At 46.1% G+C, this 19,731-nt stretch overlaps 2 protein-coding genes across 7 annotated transcripts in view; both read left to right on the top strand.

The window, feature by feature from the left end:
* The first annotated feature begins 902 nt into the window (after positions 1–902).
* e2f3 (E2F transcription factor 3) lies at positions 903–10,729 on the top strand. 4 transcript variants are annotated; one of them, XM_058053971.2, is made up of 8 exons: positions 903–1,541; positions 2,904–3,033; positions 3,864–3,994; positions 5,291–5,379; positions 6,903–7,061; positions 7,146–7,260; positions 7,575–7,716; positions 7,902–10,728. In XM_058053971.2, exons 1-8 carry the CDS (start codon positions 1,260–1,262, stop codon positions 8,204–8,206), a joined length of 1,353 nt encoding a protein of 450 aa, XP_057909954.2. In that variant the 5' UTR covers positions 903–1,259; the 3' UTR covers positions 8,207–10,728. The 4 variants fall into 4 exon arrangements, with proteins under 4 accessions (XP_057909954.2, XP_057909955.2, XP_057909956.2 ...); XM_058053972.2 differs by having other exon boundaries at positions 907–1,541; positions 2,904–3,021; XM_058053973.2 differs by lacking the exon at positions 903–1,541 and adding an exon at positions 1,617–1,831 and having other exon boundaries at positions 7,902–10,729.
* Positions 10,730–12,344: 1,615 nt separating this feature from the next.
* cdkal1 (CDK5 regulatory subunit associated protein 1-like 1) overlaps positions 12,345–19,731 on the top strand; it is a 140,131-nt gene continuing 132,744 nt past the window's right edge. The window contains exons 1-3 of one of the 3 annotated variants that reach the window (XM_078790949.1): positions 12,345–12,479; positions 13,208–13,371; positions 14,401–14,513. In XM_078790949.1, coding sequence (XP_078647075.1) covers positions 12,366–12,479; positions 13,208–13,371; positions 14,401–14,513 — 391 coding nt within the window. In that variant the 5' untranslated portion in view covers positions 12,345–12,365. Of the gene's footprint in view, positions 12,480–12,826; positions 12,947–13,207; positions 13,372–14,400; positions 14,514–19,731 lie in introns of those variants that run through there. The other 2 variants (XM_058052923.2, XM_058052924.2) reach the window with 2 other exon arrangements.

Genomic DNA, 19,731 nt, shown 5'->3' with positions numbered 1-19,731 from the left:
ATGCATCTTTGTCATGAGTTTTTAAAAAATTAGACTTTCTGTGAGACCCTGAATGAATCCTGGCTGAGTTCTGAGTCCCCCGGCTCAGCTCTCTTTTCACCACGACGGTCCGGAATAGCGACCGCATTACTGCAGATGCTGTGCCCATCTGCCTGTTGACCTCTCGCTCCCACCTTCCCTCACTCGTGAACAAGACCCCGAGATACTTCTATAACTCCTCCACCTGGGGCAGGACCCCATTCCCAACACCGTTCCCAACATGGAAGGAGCACTCCACCCTCATCTCAGAGGCTTCACACATCAGGACCTCGACGTCCCAATGAATGATGTAGCACGATTATTAACGTGAGTTAATAAACCTACCATACTTTAGCCACACCTCCCAGAAATGATTGCTTCCTCATGTTTTTTGCAGAAAATGAGTAGGGTGATCAAATCATTATTCCCCCCTCTGCAATGAATCGCTCTTCTCTTTGCATATGCTTTTCTTTTGTCATAATTTTCACATGATTACAAAAGCATTTCCCTTGCTCTTGATAAGTTTTCACTTCGGGTGAATATATATAATGTTATGTCTGGTTTAGAACATTTCAATCTGTGTCGTTTGCCACACCTGTTTCATATGCAACGTTCATATTGATGTATAATGTATAAATACACCATATAAATATAGATAACATTTCGGACGAGGACGACTTAAAATAAGACTTCGAAGTGTGGAGCTTTAGAATCAAAATCCACACCTTCAAACTCACTTGGTACAGTTTGTTTGCTTTCGCCATCTAGCGCCCGTGTGTGGAATTACAAGACGTGTGACCGATGACGTTTACCTGTTTACAACTGCCAATGAGCACGTGGCGCGCAGAATTCATCGCCGCCATTGGACAGAATGGGCTGTAAAATAGGGCGGGGACCCCGACACGAACACCCAATAGAGACGGACATGTAAATTCTTTTTGAAAACTTCCCGGGAAATCTGAGTTTCGCGGGAGGGCTCTTGAGCGCGTAAACCGTATCCCTTCATTCATCAGGCCGCTTCCTGAAGCCATTTCTCGACGGGGGAAACGAGAGTTGGCTTACTTTTTAATCCGTTGCATCTGCCTAAATGCACGTTCACGAGGACTCCTACGTTGCAAAAGTCGATGATTCGGACTTTTATCTTCACTTCGGTCTGAGTATTTTTGTAACTCTTGCGGTGGATTAGCAACCGGAGCGGCTTGTAAGTGTCGAGACAAGAAAGGGGCTACCCGGAGAACAAGATGAGAAGAGGGATCTCCTCGGCTCCGGACAAAGTCATTTTAGCGGGCGTCGGCGGCTCTCCTTTAGACAATAACATCATTTTAACAGCTCTCTCGGATCGTTTAAACCCCAGTCAAGCCAACGCTACTTACATTCAAATAATAACGACACCCCCGCCTTGCAACGTTACCCAGACCCCAAGTGTATGTTTGTCCGAGCCCTCGATAAACAACATTTACACAACTCCACAACAAACTGCGGCCAATGGAGCAGGACGTCGAGCCGCATTAGGAAGACCGCCGGTAATCTCCTATCAACATATTGAATGCATTTCCCCCGAGTAGCGTTAGCCTGCTAGGGTTAGCCGAGCTTGTTGTTCTGCCAGCTAGCTGCTAGCCGCTAGCCGGGCAGCTAACTAACTACCGCTGGCTAAGTTGTCCAACTGTAGCACTCGAGTGTTTTATGTGACTGTCAGCGCAGCGACGCCTTTAAAGTGTTTTAGCACCGTTTGGACACATCGGCTTGTCCTGAACGGCTCGCTGGGCGGACTCGGCGATGCTTTTGAGTTCGCTTGAGCCAGATGGAAACATTGGTAAGAGATCAGCAACGTTAGCGCTGGCCTAGTGGCCGCTCAGTCTTCTTCATTTGGGGGGTTGGGGATGGTATTCGGCTGTTTTTGCCTCATCTTGGCCCGGTTTCGGCCGTCCATCCTTTTTATACTCGCATCTCTTGTTCTTGGGGGCACTTTAGCCCCACTTGAGCTTCGACACGAGCAGGGCAGCTTCTATCGTCCATTAAGATGCAACTTGGCTGAAGCATGAAAATGAGTTAGCTGTCATGGCTAGCAGCAATGTTAATGAACAAGGTGGGATCATTAGTTGGCGGCCCTGATGATGTTGCACAAGCGTATGTTGTGTTTATGCCGACTCTGAATTTAGTGCAAAACGATGCCTTTCATAGTCACCCTCGTTTGTTCCTCGAGTGCTACTTTAGTGCTACTTTGCACATTTCCTGTGCGCATAACCTGCTTAAAGCACACAACTAGCCATGCTTCATTCCAGGATTTGGCCTTTCTTTAGTGTTTTATATATGGTTTAATTTTGAGAGGTGAACTGAGCGTGTTTCATGCTGGAGCAGGCGGGGGAGGAGGGGGTGGGTGCTGGCTGATAGAAAATGGCTGACATTTAGACTGTCAACAGAGGACATGCTTCTCTGAGAGACTTAAAGGTTGAAGGATGTGATGATGTGGCACCAGGATACTAGCATGGCCGCCTTGCCCCTCCAACGCACCCACAGTGGGGTTGCTGTTCAAGAACCTTGGAGGGCTCCATGAGGTCCCTTGGCATGTAATGGTCACCATCTTGATGCATGCTTGTAGCTCAGCAGATGTAAAGGCTTTTTGGGCTGGTTGGTATTGGTAGTGATTGGGGGAGTGGTTGCACAAATGAGTTCTTTGAGGCGAAGTCCCATCTTGTTTCCAGAAATGGACTGCAGCACAATATGATGATAGCAAGCCTGACTTTGGGTAAAAGTAGAAGCAGGTGTCATGAAATGGGAAGGATGGTGTTGAACAGTACAAAGAAGTGAATACGCTGCCTGTCATTGAGTTTTTGCACATTCTACATCATTGGAAGCTCACCCTCTTCCCTTCCATATTGTCCCAGGCCAAAAGGAGGTTAGCCCTGGACGATTCGGACCACCAGTATCAGTCAGAGCCCTCCAGGTCGTCGAGAGGCAGAGGTGCCCCGGTAGCCAATGGGACACACGTAAAGACTCCGAAAAGTAAGACTTTTTGTACGTGCAACACAATAAAGTTGGAACCTGGTTTGTATCCTGTTTATTTCTTATGGTTCTATGATTGTTACGTTACACACCGAGATGTAGACTAAGATGGAGACCCCTGGGCTCCATCCATCGGAGATGAAACTAGATTGCTGTTCCCCTTGAACAATCCTACATTGTGCTGGATGTAGAGTGCTCGTCGCTGCCGTAAAACTCCACATGATCCTTGGGGGTGGGGGTGGGGTCTCTTCTCTAGGTGTCAAATTCATAGTTTTTTTTAATTTTTTTCATTTTGGGGGATTGTTGGGAATGACAATGTACTAGGCAGGTTTGGCAAGTAAACCTAAAAGCTAGATTTGTGTGTACATTTTTGTAAAGCAATTGTATTTGTTATTGGGAACTCAAGGGAACCTGGTACACAGTTGTACCGCTTTGTGCCCATTGGATTGGGTACTATGACAAAAATAGTCCCTAACCGAGGAGGGTATGTTTTATGTGGAACATGATTGGCGCTAGTTTTCTTCCTCCTAATAAACGTCATTCAAAAGACAACCTTGCATTGCTGAAACGTATGAATCTTCATCTGTTTTCGCTCAGCTACCTTGGCTACTTTGGCACAATGGTTGTACCGTGTCTTGCAGTGTTTTTATAGTTTTCCGGTACTTTGGTTTGTATCAGCGCATGCATGTTGGCTGTTTGTAGACCAGGCTGCAGTGGCATGACTGGGAGTCGGAATGCTTTGTGTGTGATTGAGGACGAGCGGTATGATATCCATGGATGGATGGTGCTTCATATTTGAAAGATGCTAGTATTTAATAGCCTATGTTCGTCTTCCACTGTAGCACCCAAGTCCCCACCAGAGAGGACGCGCTACGACACCTCCCTGGGCCTACTGACCAAGAAGTTTGTGGATCTGCTGGCCCAGTCTTCCGATGGAGTTTTGGACCTAAACCTTGCAGCAGAGACTTTGCAGGTCATTTGCTCCTCCGAACTGAACTGATTGCTTATATTGTGGTTAGTGAGCGCTTAAGTAGGCCACACGGTCATGTCAGCATGTTGCCCTCGTCATGAGAATCCAAGGCTTGACTCTTCATGGAGCACCTCTGTCAGGAGTTTGCATGAGGTGTGAATGTTTGTTTATGTCAATGTGGTCCTGTGATTGATGTGAACCTGCCCAGGGTCTACCCAGCCCCCACTCAAAGTCAACTGTGGTAGGCTCCAGTCAATGAACGACTGCTAAAGTACTGTACAGTATGCAGTACGTTGTAAAGGCTTTGGCTGTGTCTGAATCCGGGGGCTGCTTCCTAAAAGTGCGCATCTGTAGGCTGCATGACGTCATTGTGCTGCGCCAAGGCTGTCCCGATTAGAAGGGCCACACGGGCTCCTCCATGAAGAGGTCTGCATGCCCACCAACCTTGGTGGCCCATCATATGCAAACATTCTTAGGATGCAAAGCTGACAGAATCACAATTCATAAGTATTTGTCTGTTTGTACATAGTAAGTATTGATGAATTCATAAGTATTCGTTTGTTTGTGCATAGTATTGATGAATTCATAAGTATTCGTTTGTTTGTACATAGTAAGTATTGATGAATTCATAAGTATTCGTTTGTTTGTACATAGTAAGTATTGATTTATTTGTACGCAGAGTTTGATATGATGTCATGCTACAAAGTTTATATGACGTGGAGAGATTAGACTTTAGATATTACTAGTGTTATGTAAATACCCAACACTTCATATTATGAACAGAAATGGAACACGATTTCATTATTTGTGTACATCATCTCCATGTTTTATTGGCAAATTTGGTTAACTTTTATGAACGTAAAACGTCAAAGTTGAGAGGAAGTAGCCAAAATGTGCTAACTAAATACGGAGCTATGAATATTACTAAAGTTTAATATATCAGGTTTAGCTGTGAGCTGGAGATAAATCTGTCTCGGAGAACATTTCTTCCCTCTCCTGTAAAATAAAATGGTAAAAACTACTAACTTTTTGTTACTTTACTGTCGCGATTGAAGGCTGATATTCTGTCAGGACGTTAAGGTAAACATGAGACCACGTAACGCTACCAGCTGGAGGAGGGGCCTCCCGAAGTCTGGCCTCCGTAGACCGGGTAGGCTAGTGGCCTAGTAGCATGCAGGCCCCGGATTGGGACGCAGCCTTTATGAAGTTCTGAGGGTTGTGACATACTGTGGATATACCTGGATGTGTGGTTCAGAATCCCACCTCCAAACGTTTCGTGATGTACTGTTCTGTGTTCAGGTCCAGAAAAGAAGGCTGTACGACATCACAAATGTACTGGAGGGCATTCATCTCATCAAGAAGAAGTCAAAGAACAACATTCAGTGGATGTAAGTGATGACTTAAGCCTGAAGTATGCATCGGCATCACGACAGGCTAGCTCCTCCCCTTCCACGCCCACAGAGCTGTGATGGGTGGACCTTTTTGGAGTGCATCATTTGCGTTTGCTCCCTTCCATGAAAGCACCAAAAGCTGTCAGACTTAGTGTGCGGCGTGAAAGCCAGGGGTCGGCAACCTTTACCATCATGAATGACAGCCTTACTTTGAATAGGTTACCATGGGGGTAGAACAACAAGATGCCACCCCGCCCCTTCACTTACTCATCCAATCAGCAAGCAGAATGCGGTCTAGATGCATTCAGGGACATGCGGTGAGTCGGATATTTCAAACGCATAGAAAATGCCCATTTCTTCCACTTTGGTGTAAAAAAAGTCTCATCACGGAGGCCGGGATCCGCATGTGTCTCTGGGGCTGCGGGTGGCCGAGCCCTGGACATCAGGCCAGTTGTACCGTACTGGGGGCCCAATCAACCCCTTTCGTGCAGCACCTTTGGCGAGAATGGAAAAGGTGGACCAAGGCGCGGATTAGGCCATTAGGCCACAAGGTAGCTGAGTCACAGAAGGGCAGCGGTACGATGGTTCATCACCAGTTAGAGATGACCACCGCCTTTCCTAGTGAATGAAGACAGACTGTAAATAGCGTCAACGTCAAAGCACACGCTCATCCACAGACATCCTGTATGAACGTCTTATTTCATTCATGATGTTGCTGCTCACAAGGGATGACCGCCTTCCTCAATCCACACAATTAGAAGAAGTCCAAGTAAGGCCAGATGGTCTACACGTGATGTCATGAGCAGGAGCGAGCGGGGGAATTGTGGGCACGCCCAGCATGGTACCAATGACCTAATGTGGCACACCCACCGTTACTATCCCAACCCCTCTGGCGACGTTCCACGTCTTCCGCCAATGGCTACCGTGTGACTTGACTAGCCACGTACGCGCCGCTAATGCCAAGGAAATATTGCATTTTTATGCTAAGCTATTTCTGAATACATTTGATCATAATAATATGGTTTAGCATCAGTTTGTGGGACAGTAAGCATTCTTTCTAACTCCTAGTCTGCCATTGCACCTTTGCTTTACCGAGCATCAACATCTGCAGCACCTCTGCAGAGTGGCGGGGAGAGAGGAATCCAAGCAGGATGACCCCGAAGGTGCTGCGCTAATTGCTATGAAACTTACATGTAGCTAGCAAGACGCAAAGACAGCGGAAATCCCAGATGTGGAGGTGACGTTTTCTCTTGTTGCATTGTCGGGTAATTCATGCCGTCGCTCCTACGACCAGTCGCTAATCATTTCATGACACGAGCCCTGCCAGTCAGCCAGACTCATGGGACTGCAGGGTTGCCAAGGGAAGGCCCGAGTCAAGACTCAAGCCAAGAGTCAGGGATGCGTGCAGGCCTTTTCCAACTTGGAGTCAATGACGTTAGTTTTGTCAGGAATTGTTTGTGTGGAGAGATTTGCACTTTACTGAAGACCTTCCTTGTTAAAAGTCAAACGTCTGCTCAAAGGGGCTGCAGTCTGTTGGAGGTGGAGGGGTCACTCAACCAAAGGCAGAGACTGACCGCAGAGGTTTCCGCGCTGGCAGAAGAAGAGCAGAGACTGGAGCAGCTCATCCAGAGATGCAGCCTGGACTCCAGGCACATGAGCGAGTCTTCAAGCAACCAGAAATATCCTTTTTTCCTGAAGCCGATGCGACTCTTGGCCGCCTCTCCTTCTGCCTTTCGTTCTTTCTTTGACCCGTTGACCTCCACGCATGCCTACGTCACGTATGAAGACATCAAACAACTGTCAAACCTTCAAGACCAGACGGTTATTGTTGTCAAGGCGCCCACAGACACCAAGCTGGAAGTACCAGATCCTGACGAGGTAAATTCTGTGTTCTGCTGCTCTTGTCTTGCTTACAGAAGTCAGGCAGTAGGCTAGGTGCTTCTTTCGCCGCCGAGTAGTTGATGCCACTAGCATGCAAATGATGTTCCGCTAATGAACTCGTATCGGCCATATTTATCATGCATCCCCAGAAAATATGTCCAAACCTTTGAAGGGTTCTGCAATTAGATTTTTTCCCTACAAAATCCAAAATGTCACCACCGCACACGGATCCTGTAGGAACCACTGAAATGTTCTTTATTTAACAAAAACAAATCTGGCTAGTTTGGATTGACACTTCCTCCCTTCTGCAGAGTTTATCCATCCACTTGACCAGCACCAGAGGCCCGATTGAAGTCCTCTTGTGTCCTGACGAGGAGAATGACCACAGCAGTCCTGTGAAAAATGGAAACACGGACATCAATGGGAACTCACCCTTCCTCAAAGTCCTCCAGGGTAAGCTGTAGAAGGAACGAGTGACTCTAAGCGTCTGAATTGATTGGGTTTAGGTCAGGCCTCCGGTATGCGTGGTACAAATGTCATACTGTGATTCCCAGCCGGGGATTACTTGGGAAGTTGTCAGGTCTAGTCCTATCATAGTCATATGTTCAGTAGTTAACCTGCTTCCAAATCCTCTACAGATCCCAGCATCCCAACCCAGACCCCCAGCACCTCCTTGGCACCACCACCACCCTCCTCCTCCGTCACCTCCGTCTCCGTCACTGCTCTCTCGCCCATCTCGTCCCCGTACACCAGCCTTCTTCAGCAAACGGAAGACCAGATCCCCTCCTCCCTGGGGCCCTTCTTGAACCTGGCCCCCCCGCTCCTGGAGCAAGATGACTACTTGCTAGGTCTTGGAGACGACCAGGGGATCAGCGACTTATTTGACACCTGTGACTTTGATAGGATGCCCTCCTTGGGCCTGGACGACCTCCTGTGCAGCTAGCACTAGCTGCTGTCAATCATCCTCGAGTGCATTGGAGTGCGTTAGACATGGTGAGCTTGGATGTCTGTGACTAGTTTGTATAGGCCAATTCTAAATGCAACCCTAACCCTAACCAAAGGCAGACAAGCGGCTGGTTTACTCACCTGAAGAGCAGCACGGTTGGTACTGGTCTCGTTTGGCAGCAATAAACCCGAGTCGTCATATTAACAGAAGACACACTTGGAGGGAATCGGATGGTACAGAACTGAATGCTAACAACCCTAAAGTCAATAAACAATATCAGCAAAAGTTCCCGCAGGTGATTACAGTCGCCCCTCCTTTATCGTGGTCAGTTGCTTCCAGACCCAACTGTGATAAGCGAATCACCGCCGAGGAGGATTCCACATTTACAAATGTCATATTTCAATAGCGCATAGAAAACCTGCTTATGACCCCGGGAAATACGTTAAACATGATCAGAGCTCTCTAGCAAGGAATAACATTTTTATAGTCACTTTTATTGGCCAATATTATAGACGTGAGAGAAAATAAGACAATAACGTAGACGCGCTTACACCTAACCGTTTGTTGGTTTCATTTGACTTGATGGTCCTCAAATTACCGAAGCTGACACGGTGTCATTCCCACTGCAGGCTTTCCCATCAGACTCCATGCCGGACCGGGCTATGCCTTCGCTTTGAATGCATCACTATAGTATGTCTTCTCAATGCCTTGTCTTTGGGTTTTTTTTGCTCAATTTAGGACAAAGATATGTCAAATGTTGCTTCAGTTTGCTCATTGTTGTTTAATAATATGCCGTAGTCAACCGAGGAATAGCGATAGGACTTTTCAATGAATATACTCGGGAAAACACAAGAAAATCCAAGTGCAAAATGGCGAGGGGCGACTGTATATCTGCACATTTTGGACACGGTTAACTTAAGGCAAAGTGTTGCAGCATCCGTGCTGTCGGGCCGTTGAACCTGCCGTGCTGTAAATGGAAACCAGGTGACAAATAAACCAAAGCCATTTCTAACCACTGCACGCCAGTCTGGCCTGGTAACAGGTTACCATGTTACCACGCTACCAGGTTACCACGCTACTCGTGACTTGACTCGATCACTTCCACTCCACGTTATCCACTAGCAGTTGAGGCGAGTAGACCGAACTCGTGATAGCTCGGTCATCACTGGCCTTAATCTAGCCTTAATCTAAGTGGTCTAGATCTTAAAACTGGTGAAATATAATCTGTCGTGAGAAGCCGCGGCTGTTTGCTCGGGGTGGCTGCCTGGACTTGGACCCGTGTGATGGTAAAACACAACAGTCTTGTCGGAGTCTGTGGTTTTTAAACCTGCGGTTGCAGGGCGTGTTGCTGCTGTTGGTGTGACGTGTGCTTGTCTCGGCGTTTATGGCAGAAGATCTGTCTTGCTCATGAGTCGGCCTGCCACGTGTCCTTTGTTTTGCTTTCTTTACTAGAAATGTTGCGTGCCCAAGGGTGCCCAAGGGTGCCCTAGGCTACCTCGCTTGCTGTTTGACAAAATACAAGAGTTAAAAAAGATGGACGCCAGTCTTTGAGGTTACCTTTGTATTCCTAGCACACTTGGATCATCAGTTGTGTGAGCATCCACGTGTAGACCTTCTCACGAGATTTACACCACCACCCTGCTGGGGTGCACCCTTGATGGCCGTGTGCTTGGGGTTTCTTTTCCAGATGACAATGTGAGCCCCAGATCCTATTCAGTCATCAAGCGGGAGCTTCTGGGCCCTTTAAATGGCCGTCACAGGACATGGCTACGTCTCCACTGGACTGGAATCGGTGACTTCTGTCCACTGCTCCAGTGTCTAGCATTGCTTCGTGACACCGTGTGTCCGTTTTACATTTGGGACTTTTTTTGACATGTCAATGAACTTTTATTTTGTTGTCAATCTTTGAGATTAGGGAAGTCTGGTATTCCGGTCTTTGTCGAGCAAAGAGTATTCGGGCGACATTGGAAAGAACAGCGAGGCTGATGTCATCCGATTAGCCGGACTTAGCGTTACGTGAGCTTTCCTAGCAACATCGCTACTTTTGTGTTGGCAGCTTCTTTTCAGTGTCTCTCTAATACTCCCACATAGAAGCAAAACTATCTTTTATCCGCTTTTTGGGAAGAGCTTGGCAAAGGAATGTTGATATTTGGTAATGCACAGTTAACCCTGTAGTGTTTCTTCCACAGGGTGCGGTTGTGCGCCCATGACTGTTTGATGGAATGTTGTTGTGGTACGACAGCCGATATTGAAATAGCACCGCCGGACTTGCGAGGCTCATTCTGTCTGTCGCCCATTCAGTAAGCTGAAATAAAAACTAATATGTGATTAAAAATACATGCTTCTACAAAAGGAAAACTGTAATACACATTTTGTTTTTAAAATTTGGGTGGAAGGTTGTTGGGATGTCTAATGTTTAGCATTTTCCTGTGTGTTCATACGGTTTTGCTTTGCTTTAACTTTTGCTAACGAGGAATTGAGGGTTGCATATGTGTGTGTGTGTGGGGGGGGGGGCAAAGTGGGATTTTTCTATCTACTGTCAGACTTTGTAATGGAACATTTGAATAAAGGAAATCTACGTGAGCAAAATGCTTGCAGTTGGGGTCTTGTTCCCTATTCCCATTCCGTGTGGTTCAAATGGGTTTTTAGCCACTTCAATGTAGTATGTACTCGTATCAGTACGTGTACACAGTACATTTCACAACACATTAGTGTTCAAAAGTCGGCAACATGCATAAAATGAAGACACCAAAACATTGGAACACCAGAAGTACATGTTCTTGGACAAGGTTAAACAGGTTTGCAGTATTTATTGTAGTAAAACATACTATATACTTGTATACGCTAAGTAGGCACTGGTACATGGCTGTGTCTGAATCCGGGGGCTGCGTGACGTCATCGGGCTGCGCCAAGGCTGTCCGAATTAGAAAGCCCGCTAAGGCTCCTCCCACTGTGTCCTCCTCCTCCTCCTCCGTTAAGGAGGACTTGTTGCATTGCCACCAACCTCCGTGGCCATCATATCCCAACATTGTCAAGTGTTGCTTTATTTGGGTAAGTAGAGTTTGATTGTAAAGTCATACGTTTTTCTACAACGTGGAAAGATTGGACTGATGCTACTAGCCTTATAAACACCCAGCACTTATTATGACCATAAGATGACGTCATGATGTGTGCACCCCGCCGACATGTTTTATTGGCCAATGCTGTGCTAACTTTTATGAATGTTCTTGTGTTCATGTTGTCTTGTGTTTCCATTTCTCATAAGCACGCAGTAAAGCAACCATAAACAACATTTAGCAGTAAAGAATGTTTAAGCTGAAATGACGGCTCTTGTACTTTTCATTGTCTGGATTCATTGCAAAGATTGAAGAATAGGAAGATATTCCGCCTTACAAATGATGAGTGTATTTGAACACGGTCAGCCATTAGTAAGGCAGAATGGAGTATGAAGATAGATCTAGGTGATATTCATGAGTACAGTGTAAGGTACAGTTATTTCTAACAGGCTTAGCAAATGCTATTTGATAGCATGAATGATAATACCGTGACTATGTGAAAGATGTATTTCAGTAAATGAGTATGAGTGCATGGTGCTTCTGTCTGTGTTCCATCAGCAAAGATGTCCAGTGGCGGCCCATGGGACATCCTGTGGACTGGTGCATGTCTCCACTGTCATCATCCATCCACTGGGTGTGCTGGATGCTCTCCACTGCCGTGTCACTAACCCTTCTTGAAGAAAATACTCCAACCTAATAGTTTTAATATACTAAAGATAATCATGATCAGGATGGAGCTGCAGGACGGCCACAGGCATGTGGCACCACCATGGAACATGATTGATGGTCTCCAAACCTTCTCCTTTGGCTTCCTGCATTGTTCTACTACTTCATATAAGTCATATATGGCATCAGATAATACATGCAGTAAAACTTATGTGGTGCTGCTGATCAGTATTGTAGTAATGAACCAAGTAGCCAAAAGTACTAACTAAATGAAGGAGCTATGGATATTGCTACTGTTTAATGTGAACTGGAGAATCATTTATAGAAGGATAACATTTCTTCTCTCTCCTGTAAAATAAAATGGAAAAAACTACTAAGTTTACTTTACTATCGCGATTGAAGGCAGATGTCATTGTCAGGACGTCGGGGTAAGCATGAGACCACGTGACACAACCAGGAAGTGTGACGAAAGGCTGGACCGGCTCAATTCACAAGGCTGGTTCGCGGCTGGAGGAGGAACCTCTGAACGTCTGGCCTTCGTAGACCGGGTAGGCTACTGGCCGAGTAGGATGCAGACCCCGGATTCAGACACAACCTCTGAATGAGCAAAAACGTTGGATTTGGACACTACCGGCACCTCTGGCTAATGATTGGCTCCTAATGAACCAATCACAACCAAGACAAAGACACGAAGACATGAAAAACACGAAAAAAACATTAAAAAACGAAGAAGCATGAAACATCGATTTCATGTGGGGATTGGAGTAAGCAAAACGGTAGAAATAGATAGTTTTGCGCAGTAGGAACTTGCGGGTGTGAAACAGTAAACAAAAAAGACGAAGCTGTGGTTCTCATACGCGAAAGCACCGACAAGTTTGTCCCTCTTGTCTCGCCGTGCCTGACGGGACCTTCTGATAGTGTATTCTGGCCCTCAAAATTCTTATTTTCGCATCTCGCACACCCCGGGGTTCCTGAATTCGCCTTGAAGTAAATAATTTGCAACGCTGCAACTGAGGTAAGAATGACCTTTTTTAGTACTGCTCGTCAACTTGCCCCACGTGGGCGCTTGCTACAAACCCCGGTGAAGTAGGGCATGCTAACAGCTAGCAGGGCCCAACTAAACCCCTTTCAAGCAGGCTGTCGTGCTAAACAATGTACTATACTACGGCAAAATGTGCGCTTGTCATGAATGTGCACTAATTGTGACTGGTGTCAACATTGCACCTCCTTCCTGGGCCCAGAAAAGGTTTGTAAGCAGAGATTTGTGTGATTTCAGATCATGCCTTCATCTTGTGATTCTTCCCTGATCGACGACATTGAGGACATGGTGTCCTCCAGTGACCCCACCCCCCAGGAGAGACGGTCTGCTAGAAGGAGCATCATACCCAGGTCCAGGAGGAAAACGGACAATTTCAACAAGGAGCAACTCCAAGCTGACAGGTACGCGATTGTTTGGATATACAAGCAGGACATCTTTTTTGTCACTGGGATTATTTTATGTAGGGGTGTGAGGATATATCCGTCTGTCAGGGCGCTTAACCCCATGGTGGATTATGGATACGGTCACACCGTATATCATTGTTTTTTTTCATTATTTAAAATCCAGCTCATCAACGGTTTCAACATGACAATTAGAAGGCGTGCAAGTCCATCCACACTTCTCAGTGCAGTGCGGCTAAAGCATGAAACCTGAAATGTGCACGAATGGATTGAACATGTACCTTACATCCGTGTATCTCCGTTTGTGTCTCTTCTGGTTTATGGTTCTATCCTAACGAAGATCCCAACTAAGCTGGGGATAGAGAAAAGCTCCTGTGAGGTGTACTGCAGGTGGGTTAGGATGAACAAATAATATGATGTGCTACAAACGGCCCCTTGTAACTTCCCCAGCGATCACTTGTAAACAAACATGGCTTTGATCAAGTGGGACTTTTCAGAGGAAGACATTTTGCCAAATGCTCTGCACACACGTGATGAGGAGAAACAAGCTTCCAACGCATCAAACCTCATCAACCACGTCAGCATCAATGCAACGCTAGGAGCCCGGGGCTTGTTCCTATCATTGCAGCAGTTTGGAAAGTGTAAAAAAGTTTGCCGGACATGAACTGAGGTCTGAAGCAATGTGTGATTTCGTCCTGGAAATGATGACCCCGCATGACCCGACCTTTACCATCATTGGAGATAGAAGTAAAGCTTTTGGAGCCACAGTTTGTACTTGTGAGTTTTGTTAACAGTCTTGATATTTGATAAGGACAAATGCAACTTTCAATCGTTCTTACCTCCCGGTGCACACAAACTACAGTTGAAGCGAAAAAAAGTGTAAAACGTTATTGGTTATCTACGGGTCTTGAGAAGCACAAAGTTATTGGCATCGGCTTGTGCATCCCAACTATAAAGAATTTGATGTAAACCTGGCTTAATATTTACTATTTGTATTCATGAGACCATGCCATGCATGTTTTCCCCCAGTCTGATTCCTGGCACCCAGAAAATCTGGATGAAAACATGGGGCTGCAGTCACAACAACTCAGATGGGGAGTACATGGCTGGACAGCTGGCTGCCAGTGGATACAACATGACTGGTAAGTCCATGTTCACTTGCGGTCTGATCTGGCCGCTTCCCATCAAACTCACTGGCAGCTGTACCCAGAGGAGAGCTGTCTGTGGGGGTCTTGGCGTGTGACTGCTCTATAGGAGTCCACAGCTCAACACAAAGCGCAGAAAATGAGCACAACATTTAACATTTTATGAAATGTATCCAATGTGGCATCTGAATTGATGTCATTATATGATAGAACACAAGAGGGCGGTATAATAAATAGAATACCTTATTGTGCAAGCCTGATTTACACTTAATATGCTGTCTACTGTCTCCTCAATACCGCAGGTTATGGAATGTTGTGGCATTGCAATATGTTTTAGTCAAGTAAAATACTTTCAGAAGCATCGGACAGGAGACGAGTGACGGTGACAGGTGACAGATGACATACGACTGGTATCGGCTCACAGCATTTGCATGTTTTTTGTATGGAAACCAGACGAGATCAGTGCCTCATTTTGTTGCTCACTTTATGCAGACACGGTCCTGAAGGTGATATTGTGTAAAGAACGTCTGTAAGATGTGACGGACAACTCCATGATGTGGAACGTTCTGTAGGGAGTGGATGAATGATTAACAATTAGCATTTGTAGGATTATGATACACATCCATATGTTGGTGGCATTGTAGTGTATAACCCCCGTCTGAATTGGGGGTTTCTGTCACGATTGCCGTTTTACTACGCCGTCATGTAGACTTCATCGGCCATTTGAACTTGGTGCTTCCCTTCCTTGTCACTTTCTGTTGCTGTTCGATTCCTCGCCCGCTCTCCTTTCAATTTCCCATAGTCTCTTTTTCTGTACATCACGTTTTCACAGATCCGCCCCTTAGCTCTCAGGGTGAGTATTGTTCTTGACCCTGAGACTGCTGGAAGGAGAACTTGCCTGTCATGGCCAGAATCGGGGATGGTTCCGGCGTTAAGGCCATATGCTAGGCCTTTGAGTGCCGTGTGGAATGCCATGCAATGGTCTCCAATGACGTGAAATTGCTGCCATAGTATGGGAGAGCCAACGAGGTGGAATGCCAAGGACTGTGAGAATATTGTGTCTGGTCTGCAGCATAACGGGGGAACTTTTCATTTTTGTGTGTGTTACGTCCTCGGTGAACACAGCAGCTGACACCCTGGGAATCACAGCGACGACGCGTTGTTGAAGAAGACGTTTTAGACAAAGAACATGCTATGAAGACATGACATCACCTCCTTTGCCTCTGCTTCTGGTCTTCACAGCCCCCCCCCATTCCTTCCAAACTATGACATCACCTGGTGTGATGCGTAGTAGCAGTTCTGGTGGCGGCCTGTAGATGGGAGCCTTTCCTCAAGAGCCGCAGCATAAAGATGATGATGTCATGGGTTGGAGAAACAACCCTGTGTTCCTTGTTCTTCTCAGTCACGGGTTCAAATGTGTAACTCTCTTTCTTTCTTTATTTGAATGGAACCAAACAATTTAAGTCGGCGCAGTGGAACAGTATGATGTATGTTATGGATTTCTTGGTGAAATAGATGATCATTCTGGTCATTGAAGATGTTGTGGGGAAGGGGGGGGGGGATGAGGAACAGCTGAAGCGCTTGAACAAAACGTGGGATTTGACTTTGCTGTCATTGTGTTAGCACCTGCTTACCAACTGCCTGCACTTGGCCCATGCTGGGCGGCCTGCAACGTCTCTGCACGCCCCAAGAGGGCACTGTTACCCTGCCATCGCACCCTGTCGGCAAAGCAACCACACACTGACTTCATACACAAACGCACACATGCAGCCCCCCCACCCCCCCACCCCTTGTTGTTGCCAACCTCGCTTCACACAAAACACTTCAGTTATGATTTTTACATAGCGGTTAGCGGTTAGGCAAAATGACTCCCTTGTACACAACGTCAGCCAAATCAGGTGTTCCTTGTTTGGACGGCCGTTGGAGGATACGACCTCACTTGATGGAATGCACGTTAGTGATTAGATTGACACTCGGTGACTTATTAATAATACTCACCTCCACGAATTCTCATGTTGATGGCGTACAAATGCCATTTAATGGACTTAATAAGTACTCGCCTTTTTTCCAGTGAATGCAACCTGTCTAAATGGAAAATGGCTTAGTTTTTCCTCTTGTTTTCCACACCGTCCTGCTACTCTACGGCTTGTATTACATCACTGTGTTAGCGTATTCTGGCTTTAAGTGTCTGTGCATGGCCCTCGCATCACTGGCACCTCATTCACAAAACGCAGGGGGAGGATTTTTCTGATTGGCTGACTGCACGCTACGCAACACTACACTGCCGCCGTGTCACAGCCAGTGAAGCTTTAAAATCCTCCCTCTGACTCCGCCTCCCGCATTTACAAACGTTTGCGCTTGGGTGTCGGACAGGCGCCGAGTTGCAGCGGTGATGAGAAGTGGTTTCGTATAGAGTCATGTAACGTGTCATGTTCCTGACTGGCGGCTGTCAACCATCAGGCTGCTGCTCGTGTGACAAATACTCTCCGTCTTTCCGCCATGGCGCTGCTATGTGTCCGGGAGTTCACTCTGCAGACTGGGAGGGGGAGATGGTGACGGGGGATGGAAAGGAGGAGAGGAAGTATCCGTGAGGAAGGGGGCAGAGTAATAGATGAAGGGTGTAGCCGACAGAGACGGATGCTCTTGAAGCCAACATGGAGCGCAGCAGACAGTCTGGCAGATGCAGACACTAGTGAGATGCGGCAGTAGGGCGGCAAAGAGGTAATAATAGAAAATGAAATGGAGACCTAAATGCAGACACTTAAATAATGTTTATCGCTACATCCACACTTGGTGCTATTTATACTGGGACTTTAAAAGGAGCAAAGCAGACAGCTGATGCCTGGAATGGCTGTTAATATGCAAATGAGCATATGCAAATGTATATGTTGACGGGGGTACAACCCTTTAGAATATTTACATTGTCACATAAACACGTGGAATGCCTAATTATCTCTCACCGACTGGCTGTGCTTCAAAACGGCCCATTTATTTAGTCTCCAACATGACTAATCACCTCTATTTATCATTTTATCTTTTGAGGCGCCAAGTGGGTAAAAATGGTGTCTTCTCTATGCTGTATCTCGCCCAGCCAGAATTCATCTCCAGCCTCCAGATAGACCACGAGTCCAAGCAGTGGAGTGGAACCGCTTAGAGGCCAGGAAATTGGAGTGATCCCAAGCCGTGCGTGTATGCACATGCGTGTGTCGGGGTGATCCTACAAGGTGACCCTCGTGTATGCAGCACCCGGGAACCTTTTAGAAGCAATGGGATTAGGAAACCCAGCCAGGCCTGCTTTTAAAATTCCCTTGAGAGAAATTGGGATAGCGAAAAGAAGAAAGTGGGATAGCAAGCGGGAAGGAGGGATCATCGCTCAATCTCATCTATTGATTACTGCAAGGGTAGGAATTTGGACCACATCACAAACCTGATGAAAATTGCTATTACTGCAAAAAATGTCCAGGAAGTTAAGACTCACCAGATTGGTGTCAGGCCATAAACCGAAAATGTACTGACATCTAAAAACACAAACATTTAAAAAGGTTTCTTAAAGGGGAAGCAACACTGAAAACGCTGGGGCTGACCCTTAATCGGGCAAAAGTCATATCCCCATATATTTAGGTAGAATATCCATATACCATATATCTATTTTTTCCATAAACTGAATTTAGACAAAAGTCAAAGCCAAATATGTTTTATTCAAATGTAAAGAATCTTCTCGCAAAACAGCCATCGTAATAAAATAGTCTCTTCTTTTTTGAAATGAGTATATAAGAAGGGAAATATACTGTTCAATCTTCCGTGCATAGTGCTGCACCCACGGTAGTCCCTGTAGCCGGTTAGCACCGTGGACAATAACTTTGCTTTTTATCAACAGCAAATGGACAGAATTGTTTGTAATGTTGTATAATGGCAGCATTGGAAGCTAGATGAAATGAACTTGTGTCTTGTTATATTACACAGAAGAGGGAAAGAAATATGGGTTCATTGGGAATGATGGGCAGAATTCCAGAAGCAGTTCCCCTTAAAGGTTTAATGTGTTGAAGCTCAACGTTGCAAAATATCTCCAGAGCATTTGGCAACATGTCTTCCTCTGAAACAGTGAGAAGTCCCACGTGATCAACGGCGTGTTTGTTTACAAATGACTCAAGGGAGTTTTCACCCCGTCACAGAAAAGGAGCAGAGTATTTGCTCAGCCTTCCCGCCTACAGCACAGTAGTACAGTAGTACTGGTAATATGTTTATTTGATTGATCGTCATGGCTATTGATGATTGCTTGATAACGGCCGTGCACCGATGGCTACAACCTTCCTGATCCCCTTTGGTCTCCTGCCTAAGCAGTTCCTCAAGCACCGCCAAGTCGCAGTAGATACGGAGCTATGACGGCCCTGAGGCACGGATGCACAATGACGAAGGTCATCAGGGTCATCAGGGTCACCCCCGGTCAAATGAAGCTTCATTTACATTAAAACAGGCAAACGGGCCGGATTTCAAATGGTCTTGTAGCTTGCGTCTCTTGGAGGACATTGGAAGACGTTGTGCCTGACTTGTTGACAATCACATTGGAAGATCCAAAGACGTGATGTTGCCTGATATTTTCATTTTCACTCTTCTGGAATAACTTTATTCTGAAATAACTGTCTGTTCCATGACTTTCTTTCCACTCATTTGTTGCTTCTTTGTTTCCTTGTGAACTTGACTAAAAAACACGCGTGTAATTTCCCTCATGAAAACGACATGAATGCTTGAAAGGCATTAGCAATTAATGAGACTTGTGAAGCTCATGTGGGGGTGGGGGGGTGGATGGATAGAAAGCAAAAGAAATCCAGAGCGAGGCCTTCAAGGACATGCAACAAATGATTTTCAAAGCTGCCTTTAAGCCCCCCCCCGTTTGTGCTGTTTTGGAAGATGCCTTCTATCAGAGTGTGTCATAGTCGGCCCCAGTGCTGCTATTTGTTGACCACCTGCGGAAAAGGAAAGCAAAGCGTGCGTTTGTGTAAGACGATCTGCTGAAATGAAAGCCCTGGCGACCCGTGATCGAACACTGGCGTTGTCTGGGCTTACACGTTCATGTGATAGGACGATCTGTGGAACAGACCATGTGATTGCAGGTGGGAGGTGGAAAGAAATCAAATATTTTGCAGTGTGTGCATGAATGGGCATGCCTGTCCTTTTGTAATAAATGAATTCTACACGTGTCTCAGACTAATCTTTC

This window comes from Doryrhamphus excisus, linkage group LG5, assembly GCF_037039965.1.
Source record: "Doryrhamphus excisus strain RoL-2023G ecotype Guam linkage group LG5, RoL_Dexc_Guam_v1.1, whole genome shotgun sequence".
NCBI classification, from domain to species: Eukaryota; Metazoa; Chordata; class Actinopteri; order Syngnathiformes; family Syngnathidae; genus Doryrhamphus; species Doryrhamphus excisus.
The sequence above is the reverse complement of the archived record's forward strand: the minus strand, read 5'-3'. Positions and strand labels throughout refer to the sequence as shown.

What these genes read in the sequence shown, in the direction of transcription:
- e2f3 (XM_058053971.2), top strand. Translation starts at nt 1,260, where the DNA reads ATGAGAAGAGGGATCTCCTCGGCTCCGGACAAAGTCATTTTAGCGGGC. An exon ending in TCCGAAAAGTAAGACTTTTT is followed by an intron (nt 3,034 to 3,863) that starts GTACGTGCAACA and finishes CTTCCACTGTAG; the next exon opens with CACCCAAGTCCCCACCAGAG. An exon ending in CTTCCTCAAAGTCCTCCAGG is followed by an intron (nt 7,717 to 7,901) that starts GTAAGCTGTAGA and finishes AATCCTCTACAG; the next exon opens with ATCCCAGCATCCCAACCCAG.